Source organism: Macrobrachium rosenbergii, chromosome 55, assembly GCF_040412425.1.
Source record: "Macrobrachium rosenbergii isolate ZJJX-2024 chromosome 55, ASM4041242v1, whole genome shotgun sequence".
Taxonomy (NCBI): domain Eukaryota; kingdom Metazoa; phylum Arthropoda; class Malacostraca; order Decapoda; family Palaemonidae; genus Macrobrachium; species Macrobrachium rosenbergii.
This window is the reverse complement of record NC_089795.1, coordinates 19,120,180-19,139,534: the sequence shown is the minus strand read 5'-3', so window position 1 is coordinate 19,139,534 and position 19,355 is coordinate 19,120,180. Positions and strand designations below refer to the sequence as shown.

General features: G+C 35.8%; 1 protein-coding gene across 1 annotated transcript in view; it reads right to left on the bottom strand.

The window, feature by feature from the left end:
* Window positions 1-19,355, bottom strand: part of mei-41 (meiotic 41) — a 593,070-nt gene that overhangs the window by 174,771 nt on the left and 398,944 nt on the right. The window contains exons 29-34 of the mRNA XM_067099620.1: window positions 15,783-15,937; window positions 10,024-10,251; window positions 7,006-7,136; window positions 6,766-6,839; window positions 5,433-5,542; window positions 4,567-4,714 (exon numbers count right to left, since the gene is read on the bottom strand). Coding sequence (XP_066955721.1) covers window positions 4,567-4,714; window positions 5,433-5,542; window positions 6,766-6,839; window positions 7,006-7,136; window positions 10,024-10,251; window positions 15,783-15,937 — 846 coding nt within the window. The remainder of the gene's footprint in view (window positions 1-4,566; window positions 4,715-5,432; window positions 5,543-6,765; window positions 6,840-7,005; window positions 7,137-10,023; window positions 10,252-15,782; window positions 15,938-19,355) is intronic.

Sequence of the window (19,355 nt, the reverse complement as noted above, 5' to 3'; positions counted from 1 at the left end):
TTTCTAAATTTATGTAAAGTGGAAATGTGTATTATGGAGAAGAAGGATATTATGTTTTGTTGTGTTTGTATTAGTTGTGAAAAGCATTGCGTTTGGCTGTTTTGTGTATTTAATTGTAAGTATACATGTAATAGTGCTTAAGTACTGGTCATCAGCTGTTTGTTGGTTCGGTTGTTAGTCAAATGTTTGGTGTTGGTCGGCGACAGTCATAAAGGCAGTCTCGTTACAGCTTTGGTGCAGTGTAGCTGTATCTAGGAAGGACTCAGGAAATTCAGCCATAGTTGTCAGTGCCTTCAAATCCACTTGAGTATTCCTTTTCATCTTAAAGTTCAATTAGGGAGATTTCCTTTAGAGAGATATGCATATCTAAATGAAAGAATTTCTTGGAGTGTGCTTTGGATGAGGGTTACGAAGTAGAGATTGTGCTCATGCCAATCCTAACTCAATTCGAGCTAAGAATATCGAATGTGCCATTTGAACTAACAGTAAGTTTGTACCATTTACGTCTTAGTTAATACTCTGTATAAACAACTCAATATGGTTTTGTTTGTGAGTTAGAATAATATAGCTGAAGTAACCTGGGTGTTGTAGCATAAAACTTAGGCTGCGATTAGGTTAGTACATTTCAAACCATTTAGGCTATACGATCAATTTACGATTTGAAAAATAATAATAATAATAATAATAATAATAATAATAATAATAATAATAATAATAATAATAATACTACTAACAATAATAATAATAATAGTAAACAGTTGAATACAACTATCGACATGGAGACCTAATTTTGTTGGTACAATCAGTTCCAGTTAGATATGATAAAAGACCCTATGGTGATCTGTCATCCTACTCAACTTTAACAGCCTCTGTGTTCCAATCTTCAAGTGTACTCTATATCTGTATCCTAGTTAATGCCTATACAATGGTGGTAGGTGTTATGTGGTTATTTCACCTGCACAAGCTTCAAAAGCTGCTTTTATTATTCAAGGGTTACCATAGTATTTCACCCAATCTTGTATGTTTTTGTAATTCTTTGGTAGAATATAGAATATAGAGTTTAGGCCAAAGGCTAAACGCTGGGACCTATGAGGTCATTCAGCACTGCATTTCTTTGGTAAAACATGAACTGACTCATTGCTGGACTTCTACTTAAACTCTGCCTTTAAAGGAACTATAGTCGGTGTCAGCTGATCTGTCATCGGAATCTGGTCTTCATTACCATTGTGTCATGGCAACAATGCTGATGAAATCAGCTCCTAATAGACTTAATTCCTTCTTATTCGACTTTAAACAGTTTTTTGGATTCCTGCCAAAGCAATTATTTATATGTAAGACATGGGATTATAGTAAAATTAAAAATAATTTAATAATAAACTTTTTTGAGTTACTATAGGCATACCCCGCCCATAATCACATAAAATAACTAAGTACTAATATGAGATACTGGTGAATGCATACAAACAACCAGAAAAGGAGGTGGATCACATGGAAATTATCAAACCTGACATTTAGATTCAGAGCTTCAGCTGAAACTGAACTTCTACTGCTTTTATCCCAATGTGGCAGTCTGCACCTATCCATTTTATCCCAGTGTGGCAGTCTGCACTTATCTAATGTAAAATTTCTTGCTTTTCATAAGCAATATACAATGCACAAGCATCCTTTAAAATGTATGAAACTTGTAACTACAGTATGCCAAATTACTTGAATGCACTTTTTTCTCAATAATGATTGCCATTTGACTAATAGGAAACAGTACTACACATTAGAATCATTGCTTAGGTTTGTCATGATTTCTTAGAAGTGCTTTGTACATCATTCATACTACCACTGTCTACCATACATGTTTCAGTTATGTCTATTTCTTCATAAATTTTTCTGTAATTGATAAAAGTCATTGCTGTATGTCATGAATACAACTGTAATAAATACACGACTCACTCTGCCAAAACACAAAAAATTTCTTTCTAGTTCAAATTTTGCATATGTGTTATAGTCTTCCTTTCATGATGATCTCAATAATAACTTTCCTTATATTGATTGTTTTACGAAATTAACTAGAAATCAAGTCATAAGAATAAAGTGGGTTAGACCTATAGTGCACTGGGTGGGTAATGCTACAGCAGCTCTTTCAAAATTCTAGCAGTGGAACACTTTACAACCGGCTATTAACAAAGGCAGCAGTATTCTATGGAAACCATGTATATATCAGGGTATAAACATTGCTAAAAGATTTATGTGTTATCATGTACTTATCCTATGTGAGCCTAATGAAGCTAAGCATCCAAAATGCTTTCTCAGTTTTCCCAGTGATGCAGAAAGGAACACCTTATTTTTAACATTTTTTTTTATTTCTGAACACGTTATTTTTGACAATTTTTTTATATATATTTCTGCCTTTTCTCACATTCTGCAGTTTATTGACTACTAACGAAGAAAACATTATTACCATCATCAGGCTCTGATTTTGAATAACAGCCTACTATTTTGTTGACATTGATGGACATTTTGAATAGGCAAGACTGTTGAGAGGTAAAATCACCATAGGCCTATGTATGTACAAGAATGCATTCCTCTTCTCTGTTACTAAATACAGCAAAAGCTTATCATCAATAAAAAGTATTTTTATTACTGGAGGCACAATTAGAGATATTTTTCTAAAGAACGCCTATTTTACCTCAAACCTGGTAACAATAATGAAGGATAGTTAATAAGTGATATGGAAAAGCTCAGCAAAACTGAAATCTTATGTGCTTTTTGATGAGCATTAACTTACAAAATGGTTGGTTAATGCTACAATTTTTAAATCAAAAGTACTGAATTTTGTCAATTAATCAAGTTTTTCAAAAAAAGTTGGGCCTATTCCTTTATTATAATGCTCTAAGATAGAGGACTTCCTGTTACCTTTCTCTCTCTCTCTCCCTCATAAGCATTAGTTTGTTGCTCTTTGTGTCCTTCCTCTAACATATATCTCTTATCCTGCAGTGCTGCCATGACCAAATGTCAATTTTTGGGGGACAAATAAGTTGAAACTGACTACTGTATAGTCTTTTGCACTATAATCTTACTTTCAACCAACCACCCTATGAGACACTAGCCCTCCTTTTATACTTGATGTGTTCCTACTGAGTAAGGAAGTTTGAAAAATCTCTTTGGAAAAGGGCCAGGTTTGAAAACTAAATGGGGATAAAAGCCTTTCACATCCTCTTTTCATTTGATCACTATAAAAAATTAAAAAAACAAGCTCCTCCCAAAAAAATATACTCATTACCTAATGAAATTATCCTTTCCCTTGACTGAATCATAACAACTACTTTCTGAAAAGGATATAATTTTCTCTTCATATCTTAGCAAGATATATTACACAAACTTTACTGAGAGCAGAAGGGCATTTTTAAATTTTACCTTGAAACATTTTCACTGATTACTTAAAATATTAAATTAGGAGAAACTATTAAACAATACAGTATTCACTGGTATGCATTTGCAGACTAAAAATGGAAAATAACAACACCACTAACAAAAGAAATTTACATAGGGTATGTAAAACGGAAAATAAATTTATTTCAACACGAAAATCATAACTTACATAATTTTTTTCAGTCCCAAGAGTTCCTCAAACAACCTTGTCTGAACAAAGAATTCTCTATTTTACCCAGTACTCGGTGCGCCTGCACTGTCCAGCAGGTCTTCTGCTACCAAAATAACTGAACTCTTCATTTGTTTGCCTTAGCAAACAGATGACTTCTTGTTTATTGCAATGGCTGTCATCACTCTTTACAACTTCAGTTCATCTTTACCTACTTTTCACTTTACAGTACAGTACACACAATTACACTGGGAGAACTAGCGTCTATTGATAAAGCTGTTTCCTTTGGCTGGCAATGCCAGAGGTATGCTAGTACAAAATTTCATCATCAGGCTGTGTTTTTTCATGGTGCAAGGTTTCTCCACACCCTTATATCCAGAAATAAGTAGGCTATTCATCTTCCGTGAGGTTAGATCCTATCCAATTTTTAACCTTGTTCACTGCTGCTAAGGATTTAGGGGTTAGCGGTAATTACACTTTACCTGTTCATTTTTACCAAGTTTATAATATAGTACTCACGTAAAATATACTGTATAGTACTTTATATGTTTATATCAACTCATCACATATTCTAGTTAGCTTTGTATTGTTTTGAGCTATTTATACATTTAATATTCTTGTGGTAAAGTTGTTAATTATATATATTACTCTCAATATAAAAAATGCTAGCCTTTGCCCTGACTTCCTTGGCCTTGGACCCACTGATGTCTATCTACCTCCAATGAAATACATAACTGCTTTCACAATTTTCATGCAGTTCACAACCATATTAGCATATCAACAAGAACAAGCGCCCCACAAATATTACATTAAATTTTCTCCCCAATGCCAAACAGAAACCTAAGCAACAACACATTTTGTGATAGCCAAGAGTGATGAAACAGAAAATTTAAACAGCTACAACTTGCAAATCTTACCTCAAAATCTATAAAGCTATGAAAAATGAAGAAACCAAAACCAAATTAAAATGTTACCTGTGGGAAAGGAGACCAGAAGTAATATTGAGCACAGAATGTGGCTGATCAAGATTCAGGTAACAGTCCAATAAACCCTTGTAGATTTCTTCAGAACTTTGGCTGACACACATACGTTCGTAACAACCCAATGCATCTTGTAAACGACCTGCATTAGTGACAATTTATCAATATGACATTCATTTTTATATATCTTTTATCTTTATTTTTTAAGCTTAAACTTAACATGATTAAATAAGCCCAAGAACCTGAAAAGAAAAAGCAGTCCAAAGACAAAAAATAAAGTGTGAAAAGAAACTCTTGTTAGTTTGCTCATAAAAAGCACTGACAACAAATTCAAACTGACATAATATCCATATACATTAATATATCAGATGAACCAAGATCCAATAGTATATGCTACATAATACCCTAGAGCCAGTGAAACAATTGTATGAAATTCTGTCTCACTCTTATCAGATGAACCAAGATCCAATAGTATATGCTACATAATACCCTAGAGCCAGTGAAACAATTGTATGAAATTCTGTCTCACTCTATCTTCCTTATGAATAAGCATTACTGCATTTTAAGTATTGTAAGATATTAAATTTGTTAATAAATACAATAATGCATGCACTGATATTTAGAATATCTATTTAAAATCATTTTCATTAATTCACACCATAGCACTGAATGATCCTAGAGGTTCCAGTGCTAAGCTTTGGGCCTATGTCTGCATGTGGAAAATCATTAAAAAGTGAGAGGAAAATAAATACAAACAAGAAAGGGATATAAAGCCAACAAGAATCCACAACTATGGAGCCCTTTGGCTTCATCCCTTGTGAAAACAGAACATGAAAATTTAATGTACAGTATAATTTTACCTGTGGCTTCATATTCAAGAACTTGTTCCTCTAAGGAGGGATCATCACGACGAATTGCTGCTACACCAGCAACACCATCAGGCTCATCCAGTGAAACATATATACACTGTAAAGGAGATAAAAATTTTACCATTAAATTATTTCATTTCCAAATAACTTCTATAACATAACAAAAGAAATAATGATAAAATGTCAGTACAGTTAAAATATTTTACATTACTGATACAATCTATGCAAAAAACACAAATAAAGCAGGATCTTCCTTAAATGAGGGGGCAATTATCAAATGCAAAGAATGCTTCTAATATCTTGGTAAGAAGGCAATTAAATAAAATTTTTTCAAACTTTTACGTTGGTCGCTCTACCAGTAGACACTCCTCCTTAATGAAATACTTATGTTTAAAGACTAATGGACTAATAACTAAGTCTCCAACCAGCTGGTATTACACAAAGTTCAAAATCATATGTGCAAACTGCAGGTTCCTTAAGTACTCATATGAAACACTGTCTGTCTGTTTGCTAACCTCCTCTTTCTCTCATGTAAATTTTAATCAAATATGTTTGTATAACTGTTTATAATTTACCTAAAGTATCAACCAGTGTTAAACATTGCTTAACTCAAACAAGCAGTGTGTTTGGAGGATGAGTGCATTTCCTAAATTTCCTGGAATGGAATGGAATGGAAGGGAATGTGAGATTTAGAAACAAAGCTTAGCACTGGAGCCTATAGGATCATTCAGTGCTATGGCAAGAATTAACGAAAAAATATATAATGAGTTTAACATATAGATATTCTAAAGGTCAATGTTTAAGAAGGTAAAACCAAAGAGATTTAATTACCAATGGAATTAAAACTGTCATACATAAGATTAAAAAAGGACATACAGTACCTATACAAAATTATAAGATATTTTCATGTAAACCAGAAGCCTTTAAAAAATTTAGAACTGGGCCAACATCAGTGTTGTCCTCTAAAATTTCAGTCATGGTTTTACCATCTAGATGGTACATCTGCCTTTTATTAGCATACCTGGTGCAGTGAGCCAGAATGTACTAAACTGTCAATGGGCTATTACAGTGAACACACACGCTTGAGCACTACTACCATCAAGAGGAAAATGATGTGTCAGTTGGTAGTGACCAACCCTAAGCCTTGTTAGAATAATTTCAGTCCTCCTATCGCTTTCATAGGATGATTGCCAAAATCCTATTTGAGGTCTAATAGTTTTTAACTTATTATTAGCAAAGAGGGAATATGACATCGCTCCTGCCATACACTTAGTATATAATTGTGAACAGAGATTTTCACATCAAAGTGGGGCACTCTATTTACAGCAATTTCTCCTTGGATACAGGTATTCTTTGCTTCTCTGTCCACTTCTTCATTCCCTGAGATCCCAATGTGACCTGGAATCCAACGAAAACATACTGTTTTATGCCTACATGAAATTCGAAAGGGCCACACTTGAGCCTTCTGTACTAAATAATGGGATGAATTATAATTGTTAAGGCTTTCCAGAGCATTTGTACAATCTGAGTATATGACACAAGATTTCTTATTTGAATAACATACTATATCTAGGCCTTTAACAATGGCAGAGAGTTCAGCTGTATATACTGAAGCAGAAGGAGGCAGCTTGGCAACATCACAAAAACCATCTTTGACGACAGTTAGACCTACTCCCTCGCTTGACTTCGAGCCATCTGTATAAATTTTATAGTCATTGTTATGAGTTCATCATATTCTAAAATTTGTGACTTTATTACTTTATCAGGGGTGTTCTTTTTCACTGTATTTTTCTTGCACAATTTACCTTTCGTACGAGCTACGGTGGATTTTGGAAGGGACCAACTCATGAACATTCTGAGTCTGCATAGAATTAGTATTTACACATGCATTTAGCCAGATTTGGAATGGAACAGAAATCTTGGTTTGAAATTGCTAGCAACAAGCTGACGAATAACCTCATTTGATGGATTATCACCACTGCTTTTAATCCTCATCAGGTATTGGAAGCCTAACCCCTCCCGTCATAAATCAAGTGGAAGTTGGTGCATGTTCACATACAGACTCTTGACAGGAAATATCTAAAAAGCCCCAGAACAAATACACAAACCCATATTGTGGACTACATCAAGTTCATGGAGTTTACTTTTGATATCCATAGTCCAACGCTGGTAAATGCAGTGCATCATATAACTGTAGCAGATTTCTTATCTGCACCCCATTAAAAGCTAGAGATGTCTTTAAAAAACTGAGAGATTTCTTTGCATTTTAAATTTTCAATATGCTTAGACCAAGTGAGTCTGGAATAAAAAATCATTCCTAAAAACTTTACATCATCTGCATAAGGTAGAACAGACCCATCAAGTTTCAAAATTGGTACAACTTCTTGAAGTCTACGCTTAGTAAAATGAACAGCAACCATCTTACGTAGAAAACCTGAAACCAATTTATTTTCCCATCTAGAGAGAGAATTGATGGATTTTTATAAATATCTGCATGCTGATTCAGCATCATATGCAGAGCAATAAATAGCTAGATTATCAACAGAAAGTGAGGCCCATACAGGATCTCAAATTTCATTGATGACACTATCAATGGCAATAGCAAAGCAGGTTACACTTAGCACACTCCCATGTGGAACACCTTCTGGTTTGAATGGGGAGGAGAAAGTATTTCCTATTCTTACTCTTATGGACCAGTCTGTTAAAAAGGAGCTAAAGAACCTAATCCTATTTACTTTTATGCCTAATTTATGTACCTGCTTAATAATTCCATGATGCCATGTTGTATCATACACTTTTTCTAAATAAAAAAAATACACCAATTGTCTGGCACTGGTTTACAAAGCTTTGTTGAATTTCACTAGAAAGTCTCAGCAGTGGATCAAGGGTAGATCTGTTTTTCAAAAGCCAAACTGGAATGGAGAAAATAATTTGTATTTCTAAATGCCTGACTGAGTGAGAGTTGATCATCTTCTCTATCAGCTTGCATACACAGCTAGTAAGAGCTATGGGCCTGTAACTAGTAATTTGATGAGGGTCTTTATTTTGTTTTTTAATTGGAATTACTACAGCAATTTTCCATCCTCTTGATAAAACTTCAGTACAGTATCCCAAATTCTGTCAATAATCTTAAAGGGGTAAGTTTTTGTCTCCTCAGGTGACTGTCAAAGCATTAAATACAGAATGGTATCCTTGCCAGGAAAAGTATCATCTGCTGAAGAAAGGGTATCTTATAGCTCATGAAGAAAAAATTTAGCATTGTAAGCTTCAAGATTATCACCAGATAAATCTAAAGGAACCTGGGAGTTCCTAATCCTCTTAAGTTGGTGGAATAATTATTTGGACCTGAAATACTGGAAATGTGCTAACCTAGGTATGCAGCTACAGCTTTGGGATTTGTTAGTAGTGAACCTCCCACCTTTCAAGAAGAGGTTTTAGGAGGAGGAAATTTCCCTGCAAGCTTCCTTACTTTCTTCCAAACTACTCTGGATGGAGTCTTTGAATTACTCCCATTCACGTAGTGCAGGCAGTCCCCGGTTATCGGCGGGGGTTTTGTTCTGACGGTGTGATGATAACTGAAAACTGGCGATTTTTGGGGCTTATAGGTGCCAAAAACCACTGATTTTCGGCGCCTCTGTTAAGTATGTATCAGCGCCAATACCCAATTATCGGAGCTGATAAGCAGAAATCGGTATTTCTGCGTCATAAAACCGGATCGCTGATAACCAAGCCTGCCGATAACTGGGGAATGCCTGTACATCCATCTACAAGCAGTCCCCGGTTATCAGCGGAGGTTTCGTTCCGGCAGTGTGACGATAAGCAAAAATCACCGATAACCGAAAATTGGTGATTTTTGGTGCTTATTGGTGCCGATAACTGGGTATCGGCGCTGATAACCAGAGAGTGGCACCTCTGTTAGGTATGTATCAGTGCCAATACTTGATTATTGGCACTGATAAGCAGAAATTGGCAATTTTTGGTGCCGAAAATTATCGAAAATTGCAGATTCTCGTCGCTAGACAAGCGCTGTAAAACTGGATCTCTAATAACCGAGCCCGCCAATAACCGGGGACTGCCTGTTTTTCTTTTTGCACTATGAAAATACAGATGCTGTCTGGCCATAGCTCACTGACATACTACCTTAGCAACAGATGTGCTACATGACTTATATTTTTTAGAGCACCTTCTAGCAATTCTTTGGAGAAAAGCACATTTCTTATCCCACCAAGGGACAGCGGGTCTTCGTAGTTTTTTACTTGTTCTTGGAATAGCAGCTTCTGCGCTTGTTTAAACTGTTTTTGAAAAAGTCATATCCTTTAAAGTGGCAACTGAAAGATTCATAAGGTTTTTACAATTTTATACTTGCCTCATATTTCACACAGTCTACTTCCGTTACCTTCCATTTTGGTGGGGCTTCTGTAGGAACATTTCTGACAAACTTCAGATGGATAGGAAGGTGATCAGTACTGCGCAGATATTTCATCAACATAACAGTTAAAGTCTAAAGCTATGTCTAAGGAACATAAGCTCAAATCAATAACTGAATAGGAATTAAAATGTATGTTATAGTAAGCCATCATACCATCATTAAGGACAATATTATTAAGTTCCTCTATTACATTTCCCCCATTATCTATAGAATCACCTACCCACAACGGATTGTGTGCATTAAAATCTCCCAGAAGCATGAATGGTGATGGTAACTGATTTAACAATGACTGAATGTCAGCCATTGAAAAAGCAGATTTATGAGAAAGGTAAATGGAACAGACAATATTCTGCTTGTCTAAAATTATCTTAGTGCAAGTGCCTGTAAATATGTAGTATGGGGTATTTGAGAGTATTCTACAGATTTACCCACAATACTGGCAGCTTCCCCCATGAACATGGTCACCGGCAGGAGGAACAAGAGGAGAAAATCTCATAATTAACCCCGGATTAAAAATCTCCAGGCCTAATTTGGTTTCTTGCAGACATACTATGCCAGGACCTACATTTCATATGCCATGCCATATAAATATTCTTTTGCTTTTCCATAGACAGTATGTTTTCCTCTTTCTTTTCAAGCAGACAAACAGCTATAGTGTAGATTTTATTTGCCAATCAGCCAATTCTATTACCAATCCTGTGTGTGTGTGCATTTAATTTTCACTAACCTTATGCTTCCACAGGTCCTTAATGACAAGTGTTATCTCAGCCACTGACACCACCTCACCCTTCCACCTCTGCTACTCAGGAACCCTCACCCCTCCCCCCCATCTCCTCTGCCTCTGATGGATTACTCAGATGGTGACAATGAATTTATGAAAGATTATATTTGCAATAAAAAACAATATAGACTAAATACAAGAAAGTTTAGTTAAATAAGTTACATTAATAATTGTTTTTTTGCATGTAAAGTCGATGTATAAGTCTGGCCTGTGTATGTATACATACATGTGTACTGCATTAAGGTAAAATACACACACATTCTCTCTCTCAAATTTTATGAGGCTGTGGAATGCTTTTTTTTCCTTTGCACTGTACTACTATAATTACATTTGATGAGTTAATGTGCATCTATATGACATGCATCCCTTACTTTTTCGAATATAGACAAACTAAACGGACACTGAGTTGTCATCAATAAAACCACTAATTCTCAGCCATCCCTAGAACTAACATATGAACCAGAAAAGACAAGATGAAGGAAATAGGCAGAAATATCGGTCCTACAGGGAATCTTGATACTTCTGGCCTTCAACTGGCAAAACTCATATTCTGTTTTGAACATCTCCACTTTCATGTGATGAGGAAGAAATAAACTAGTACTAGTATCATCATGAGGAAGGACTACCTATATATGACAATACTTTACAGCATCAGTAAAAATGGTTTTACAAAATCAGGCAACCAATCTCACCGAAACTATTACCAGTTATGGGAATCCATTTCAAATGGATTTTTCAAGAGCTGCTTCTGGTGTAAACCTAGTTATGCACCAGCAATGGAGAGGTCTTACAACATTTGCAACTGTTTGCAACCACAAGTTTCTTGGTTTATTACAGTGCCACCAGTTTCAAGAGGTTTTACAAGATAAAATGACTATAATTCACTGAAACAAAATAAATTCCTTCTGTTTGAGACATCCAACAAAAAGATTTACTCCAAAGTATAACAACTTATATCATTTTGAAATGATGCTGATCTTTTTGGTCCCCTGCATGCTACTAACCTACAAATAGGTGGTGACCTAAATCATTTCTTCGCTTACAAGTCATACAAGTCCACCCGGTACCTTTGAGTAGGGCAATCTTTGGGCCTCTACTAAGTTAGAACTCATAAAATGTTTTAATAAGAATGGGCAGAAAACTCTCCCTAAAAGTTCTGACAGTAAAATCTTTAATGGTAGAGTATTAATACACAAAACTACCAGGTGCCAAAGCCACAAATATTCAAGATTATGCAAAAAATAGATTCATTCCTGTACTTGTATTACAGCAGACAACATATAAATTTGTTATTTAGGAACAGCATGTTCAAAACAGTCTTAAAAACTCAATGAGTCCGAAAAGAGGCAACGGATATATCCTGAAAATACACCAATAAAGCAACACACGCTAAACAAGTGGAAGAACTGGCTTGACCCTACCAATAAAAAGTTATTTAACTGAAAAAACAGGACCCTACAAATAAAAAAAAAGTTATTTAACCCTTTAACGCCGAAGCCCTAGTTACAAAAACGTCTCCCATATGCCGGCGGCGTTCGGTGAGTTAGCGCCGAAAGCGGAAAAAAGTTTTTTTCAAAAATCACAGCACGCTTAGTTTTTAAGATTAAGAGTTCATTTTTGGCTCATTTTTTTGTCATTGCCTGAAGTTTAGTATGCAACCATCAGAAATGAAAAAATATCATTATCATATATAAATATTGGAATATATGACAGCGAAAAAAAACTCGTATATAATTGTATACAAATCGCTGTAAGCAAAATGGTTAAAGCTAATGAGTTAATTTTTTTTTAGTTGTATTATACACTAAATTGCGATGATTTTGGAATATAACAAATTTTAAAACAATCAAAGCAACACAGAGAAAATATTATCACAAAATGATGCATGAATTAAATGCATAGCGGACGTAAAAAAATGTTTTTTAAAAAATTCACCATAAATCGAAATATTGTGCTAGAGACTTCCAGTTTGTTGAAAAATGAAGCTAATTGATTGACTAGACTGTAAGTGTTTTAGCTTACGATTGCAGTTTTCGACCATTTCGGTAGAGTTAAAGTTGACCGAAAGTCGAATTTTTACTATTTATCGTGATTTATATGAAAATATTTCAAAACTGATAAAAGCTACAACCATGAGTTATTTTTGTTGTATTGTACATGAAATTGCGCACATTTTCATATATAAAACTTTATGTAACGACTAATATAAACGGTGCAAATGTTACGACAACGAGACGAAAGAATTTCTGAGATGTTCGGCCGAGTTACTGCGCAGACGTAAGGAAAATGTTTTTTTCAAAAATTCACCATAAATCAAAATATTGTGCTAGAGACTTCCAATTTATTGCAAAATGAAGGTAAACGATTGAATATTACTAGAATGTAAGAGTTTTAGCTTACAATTGCGTTTTTTTACCATTTCGGTCGAGTTAAGTTGACCGAAGGTTGAAATTTTGGCAGTTATCGTGATTTATGTGAAAATATTTCAAAACTGATAAAAGCTACAACCATGAGCTATTTTCTGTTGTATTCTACATGAAATTGCACACATTTTTATATATAGAAGTTTATGTAACGACTAATGTAAAACGATGCAAACATTACGACAACATGACGAAAGAATTTCTCAGATGTTCGGCCGAGTTACCGCATGCAGACGTAAGGAAAATGTTTTTTTCAAAAATTCACCATAAATCGAAATATTGTGCTAGAGACTTCCAGTTTGTTGCAAAATGAAGGTACATGATTGAATATTACTAGAATGTAAGAGTTTTAGCTTATAATTGCGTTTTTTGACCATTTCGGTCGAGTTAAAGTTGACCGAAGCTTGAAATTTTGGCAGTTATCGTGATTTATATGAAAATATTTCAAAACTGATAAAAGCTACAACCATGAGTTATCTTCTGTTGTATTCTACATGAAATTGCGCACATTTCCATATATAAAACTTTATGTAACGACTAATATAAAACAGTGCAAACATTACGACGTGACGAAAGAATTTCTGGCGCAGACGTAAGGAAAAAGTTTTTTTCAAAAATTCACCATAAATTGAAATATTGTGCTAGAGACTTCCAACTGGTTGCCAAATGAAGGTAAATGATTGAATATTACTAGAATGTAAGAGTCTTAGCTTACAATTGCGTTTTTTTACCATTTCGGTCGAGTCAAAGTTGACCGAAGGTTGAAATTTTGGCAGTTATCGTGGTTTATATGAAAATATTTCCAAACTCATAAAAGCTATAACCATGGGTTGTATTTTGCTGTATTGCACATGAAATTGCGCACATTTTCATATATAAAACTTTATGTAACGGCTAATATAGAACAGTGCAAAAATTACGACAAAATGACGAAAGAATTTATGACATTTTCGGCCGAGTTACCGCCTGTGCGTAAGAAAAAAGTTTTTTTCAAAAATACACCATAAATCGAAATATTGTGCTAGAGACTTCCAATTTGTTGCAAAATGAAGGTACATGATTGAATATTACTAGAATGTAACAGTTTTAGCTTACAATTGCGTTTTTTGACCATTTCGGTCGAGTCAAAGTTGACCGAAGGTTGAAATTTTTTGTAGTCGACATACGGTACGTCCACTCAGCACCCAACAGACAATTTTAGTCGACGTATGATACGTCCAGTAGGCGTTTAAGGGTTAATTATCTCAGCTGTGGTAGAAAAAACAGGACTTCCAGCAAGCACATCAGTTTTCATAACTTAAGTCCATGAAATTATCTCCAAAAACACTACTATATAGAGATACTCATAGCAGAAACTGCTGATACTGGTATTTCAGTTATTCTATTTGATAACTCTTTTATCTATAACAGCCCTGTCCTAATATTGGTCTTTAGTTTAATATGGTGCTGGCAAGGACTGCTGCTTTTCCAATATCAACTGAATAACCATCTACATAGGGGAAAGTGCATCGACATCAAGAGCTCCACCCATATTTCACTTTTACCAGATGATACATTACACAATTTTTCTTCATATGTGGGAAGAGAATTTCAAGACAATGAAGAGCTACCAAACAGTAACCAAGACTTTCTTGCTATTGGGAAGACCCATTTCAGGATATTGGAACAAATTGTAAGGCATTCAAGTCTCTGGAATTATCTATAATAGTGATGCATGACAAAACACGGGAAAGTATATCACCACGAAAGATTCAAGGATAAAACTCCCTTTAGGGAGCGCAGCGACCGCCGAATTTTGAGGAATTATCAAATTTTAGTTATTAATAGTTTTCAACTGTTTTATGTCTAAATAAACATATCATGAAGTGATAATACTTAAAAAAAATGTTTACACTGGTTTATTGACAATTTTATTCATCACTTGTATGACACTCTGAACCACAAATTGTAAAAAAGACTAGTAAAATAATCTATATGAATAATTCAGGATAGGACCAAGTACGTTATACGCCGTTATGAACTGTTTTGTGTGTAAATAAACATATCTAGAAATGTTACTGCTAAAAAAAATGTTAGACTGGTTCATGAACAATTTTGTTCATTGCTTGTATGGCACTGAACAACAAATTGTAAAAAACGTAAGTCTATGAATGATCCTGGATCGGATGAAGTTTGAGTTATTCACTGTTTTACATGTAAATAAACATATCCTGAAACGTTATTGATAAAAACAATATTTAGATTAGTTCATGGACAATTTTGTTCATCACTTGTACAGCACTGTGAACAACGAATTGTTAAAAAAAAGCATGTAAATCAAGTGTGAAAAAATTTATTCAAAAATAATTGCCACCCACTAAAATATCCCATTCTCTCTATGGGACGTGTCAGAGAAAACGGGTTATAATGATATAGGGATAACTTGCTCTAGATGTCCAGATTCTCTCAGGATTTTTGAGAGTCCAAAAATATTTTTCTTTTGCTGCTTTCTCAAAACTTACTTTTTTCATAACTAAATGCTTATTTCTCCAAGAAGACTGAACCAAATTCAATGAAACTTTGACAAAGCATAGAACTATATATTTTTATTTTGCCATCAGGAAAATTACTTTTCTGTGCAACTTTTAATTTTACATATTAATTTTGAAAAGTGACGTCATGATTTTTTTTTCAACTGCAAAACAAATGAACTTAAAATTCTAAATTACCAAGACAGAGAATTTTCATTGCTAGTTGTAGAATAAGTGGTAAAAATTTGAAGCAAATCTCTTCAGTCATAAGGTAGGCACAGTCACTTACTTTATAATGGGGCCTTATGGCATTGGCACTCCCCTTAAATAAAACAGGATATCTGTTAAACATCCTGCCAAAAGAGATACTTTGTTACAACAACAAAAATGAACCATCTTCCAAGCCAGCATTTGGTGTAAAAAGTCACTAATGTACACTAGGCCAATGGAAGCAAATCAACTGAGTCCCATTCAGAGGACCCAGTTTGAAGCAACAAATACATTATTGGAACAAATGAAGAAACAAATGCGTGTACAGAATTGATGGAACTATGAAGTGCACTTGCTCTTTGAAATGTGGTTGATGGAGTTCCAAACAGCTAAAACTTCACCTAACCTGCATAGATGCATGTACTATATACATTTTTTTGAAAAGTAAAATATCAAAATTTGTACACCTGTACAATTCATGTTTAGTTACATTTAGTAAATAATAAAGTTAAGTAAAAGTCTAAACAAATAAATGGAAAATAAACAAGTAGAGTTGGACTTCAATTAATTTAAATATGCAAATGCAGATCATTACAGATTCATATTTGTATTTACCCACTTCATCATCACAAAATACATGATAGTGTTCATATACAATGTTAAAATTGCTCCAATCATCATTGAGAATTCTGAATCAGCAGCTTCCCTTTTGTCACTTAAAATAATTCTATCACTAAACCAACTAACTGAAGTCCATTTCTACAATCATTAAGTATAAGCTTTTATGGATGTAAGGTTGGGGCACAAGTTATGGATATGACCAACCCATCAGGTCTGCTTATTTTTTTCCTGCCTGACCAGCATCTAAGGAGATTCTACAAGACTAACAAGCGTTTGTTTCATGCTCATCCCATTTCCTTTGAAAAAGAAGTTATTGCTAAGGATGCAACAGCCCTCTTTTCATTAAGCCCAGTCTCCCTGTCCCTGAGAATGTGGACATAGACAAGCAGTTTTGAAGAGAGGGCCTAATTCTACTGAGTAGTTTAAGTACATTTTCTCTAAATATAAAATTTTCACACTTAGGGATAAATATACAGTGCCTCACAAGGACACTTTCTGAAAAAGACAACAAAAGCAATGCAGAGAATTTACAACTAAATTGTACCAATCAGAATGGGGGGTCCTGGATTTGGACATTGGCTTTCTAATGGAAATGAAGAGTTCTGCAAGTGTTTTACAAGAACTGCAACCTAAGCTAGTACAGTAAGTCTCTTAACTAGGATATACCATTACTTTTAAGGAGTCTAATAAGATTCCTCTATAAACAACTGGACCAAGCATTCCTGGCAATGATTCTCTTAGGCTCTACCTCCTCAAGACTTGTCAATGAGCTGTACACCCTATCTATTAGAAAAAATCACATTTTTATGATAAAGTTTTATATATACTTACCAAGTAATAACACAGCTGTGAACATTCATCTTTCCTTGGATAAAGTGAGTCAGCAACGACACCTGGTTTCTAATCTGCCCAGAACAGGAGTTCCCTCACCACCTCGTAAAGAGAGAACGAGTGGGTCCCCCTTGCTTTCTGATGTATGAGAGTGCTGTCATATTGTCTGCGTGAATCGTTACTGTCTTGCTGCGCACCAAGGTCAAGAATGACTGGAGACCTTCAATTCCTTTATGTTGATATGGTAACTCCTCAACACTTCCAACCATGTTCCCAACATTTCGTGATTCCCTAAATGAGCTCTCCAGCCTAGATCCGACGTGTTGGAGTAAAAGTCTAGGTCAGGGCTCACTGGAAGGAGGGACTTTCCTTTTTAAAAGTCTGTTTTCGTACGACCACTACTGAAGATCCTGTTTGATCTCCAATGTGATTAGAAACACGAAGGAGTCCTCTTAACTTTTCCTGCTCCAGTTCGCTCTTAGATAATTTAGAATTGGAGCGGTCTCATGTGAAGTCTACCCAGTTTCACAAGCTTCTCGACTGAGGCTAACGTTCCTAATAGGCTCATCCATTGAGCCGCTGAGCATGATTGAAGAGAAAGGACCTCTCTGACAGATTGAAGGCAAGAGGCAACTCTTCTGGGGGAGAGAAAAGCCCGAAAAGTCAGAGAGTCCAGAGTCATTCCCAAATAGAGAATCTGTTGAGCTGGAGTTGTCTGCAACTTCTAGGTGTTTATCAAAATGCCTAACTCCCTTGTTAGGCAAAGAGTTTTCATTAAGTCTTCCGCGCATTTCTCTCTTGATGGAGACCTGAGCAGCCAGTCATCCAGGTAGCAGGAGACGTTAATTCCAAGAAGGTGAAGCCACTTGGAAAGGGGGGGGAAAGGATCCAAGTAAAAACTTGTGGGGCCGTGGACGGGCCGAAGCACAGGGCCCGAAATTGGAGAACTTTCCCTTGGAACACGAATCGCAGAAACTTTCTAGAATCCTGATGTACTGGAACATGAAAGTAAGCATCTTGCATACCCAGGGTGACCATCTAGTCCCACTGATGGGTGGCCAACATTACTGACTGATTCGTCTCCATGTGAAATTTTGACTTCACAACAAACTGATTTAGGGTACTGACGTCAGAATGGCCTCCAGTCCCCAATGCTTTGGGGACTATGAAGAGCCTGTTGTAAAACCCTTCCGACTCTTGATCCTTGACCAACTCCACTGGCCCCCTGCGTGAAAGGATTCTACTTCTCGTGAAAGGGCCACAAATTTCTCGGAGTCCACTGAGTACGCTGTTAATACGATTGGTGATTTGGCCAAAGAAGGGTTCTTCTTGAAAGGAATGGCATAACCTTCTTTCAATACCTTGACCACCCAAGGTTCCGCAATTCTTCAACTCCATTATCTCCAAAATAGGCGCAGTCTGGCTCCTACCAGAGAGCGAAGGACTAGATCTTCACTTTTTGGTTGCTGGTTTGAAGGTCGATTTCTTAATCGATCTCGAGGGAGGTCATAGATCCGAGCGAGGTCTGGGTTGGATCTTTTATCTTCCTCCACAAAAGGGCTGCGATTGGAGGGGAGAGAACGACTTCTTAGTCACGGTTGGGCAGTCTCTGGGACGTTTGGTAGATTGTGCCAGTAGATCATTTATAGACTTCTTCTGAAGTGATGTCAAAATCTCCTGCACTAAGGCTTGAGGGAACAAATGAGCTTTGTCTATAGGGGAGAACAACAGAGCTGACTTCTGAGAAGTGGTCACACCTTTGGTGGCGAATGAACACCACAAATCTCTCTTCTTCAGCACACACATCAAAAAGAGAGGTGAGTTCTGCTGAACTGTCCCTTACCACCTTATCAGCACACAACAGTACTCCCAACCAGTCTGTTGTGAAATCCTCTGCCAGTAAAGGACAATCCTCAATTTTCTTGGCTAATGCGCCAATAGTCCAGTTGAGAAAACTATTCACCTCTAAAATCTTAAATAAGTTCCTGGTCAGATGGTCTAGCTTGGGGGAGGAGAACACTAGTTTTGCCGCCGAAAAGGCTGACTGACACGTCGCATCTACTAGGCCAAAGAAGTCCTCCTGGGAGGAGGCAGAAACTCCCATTAAAG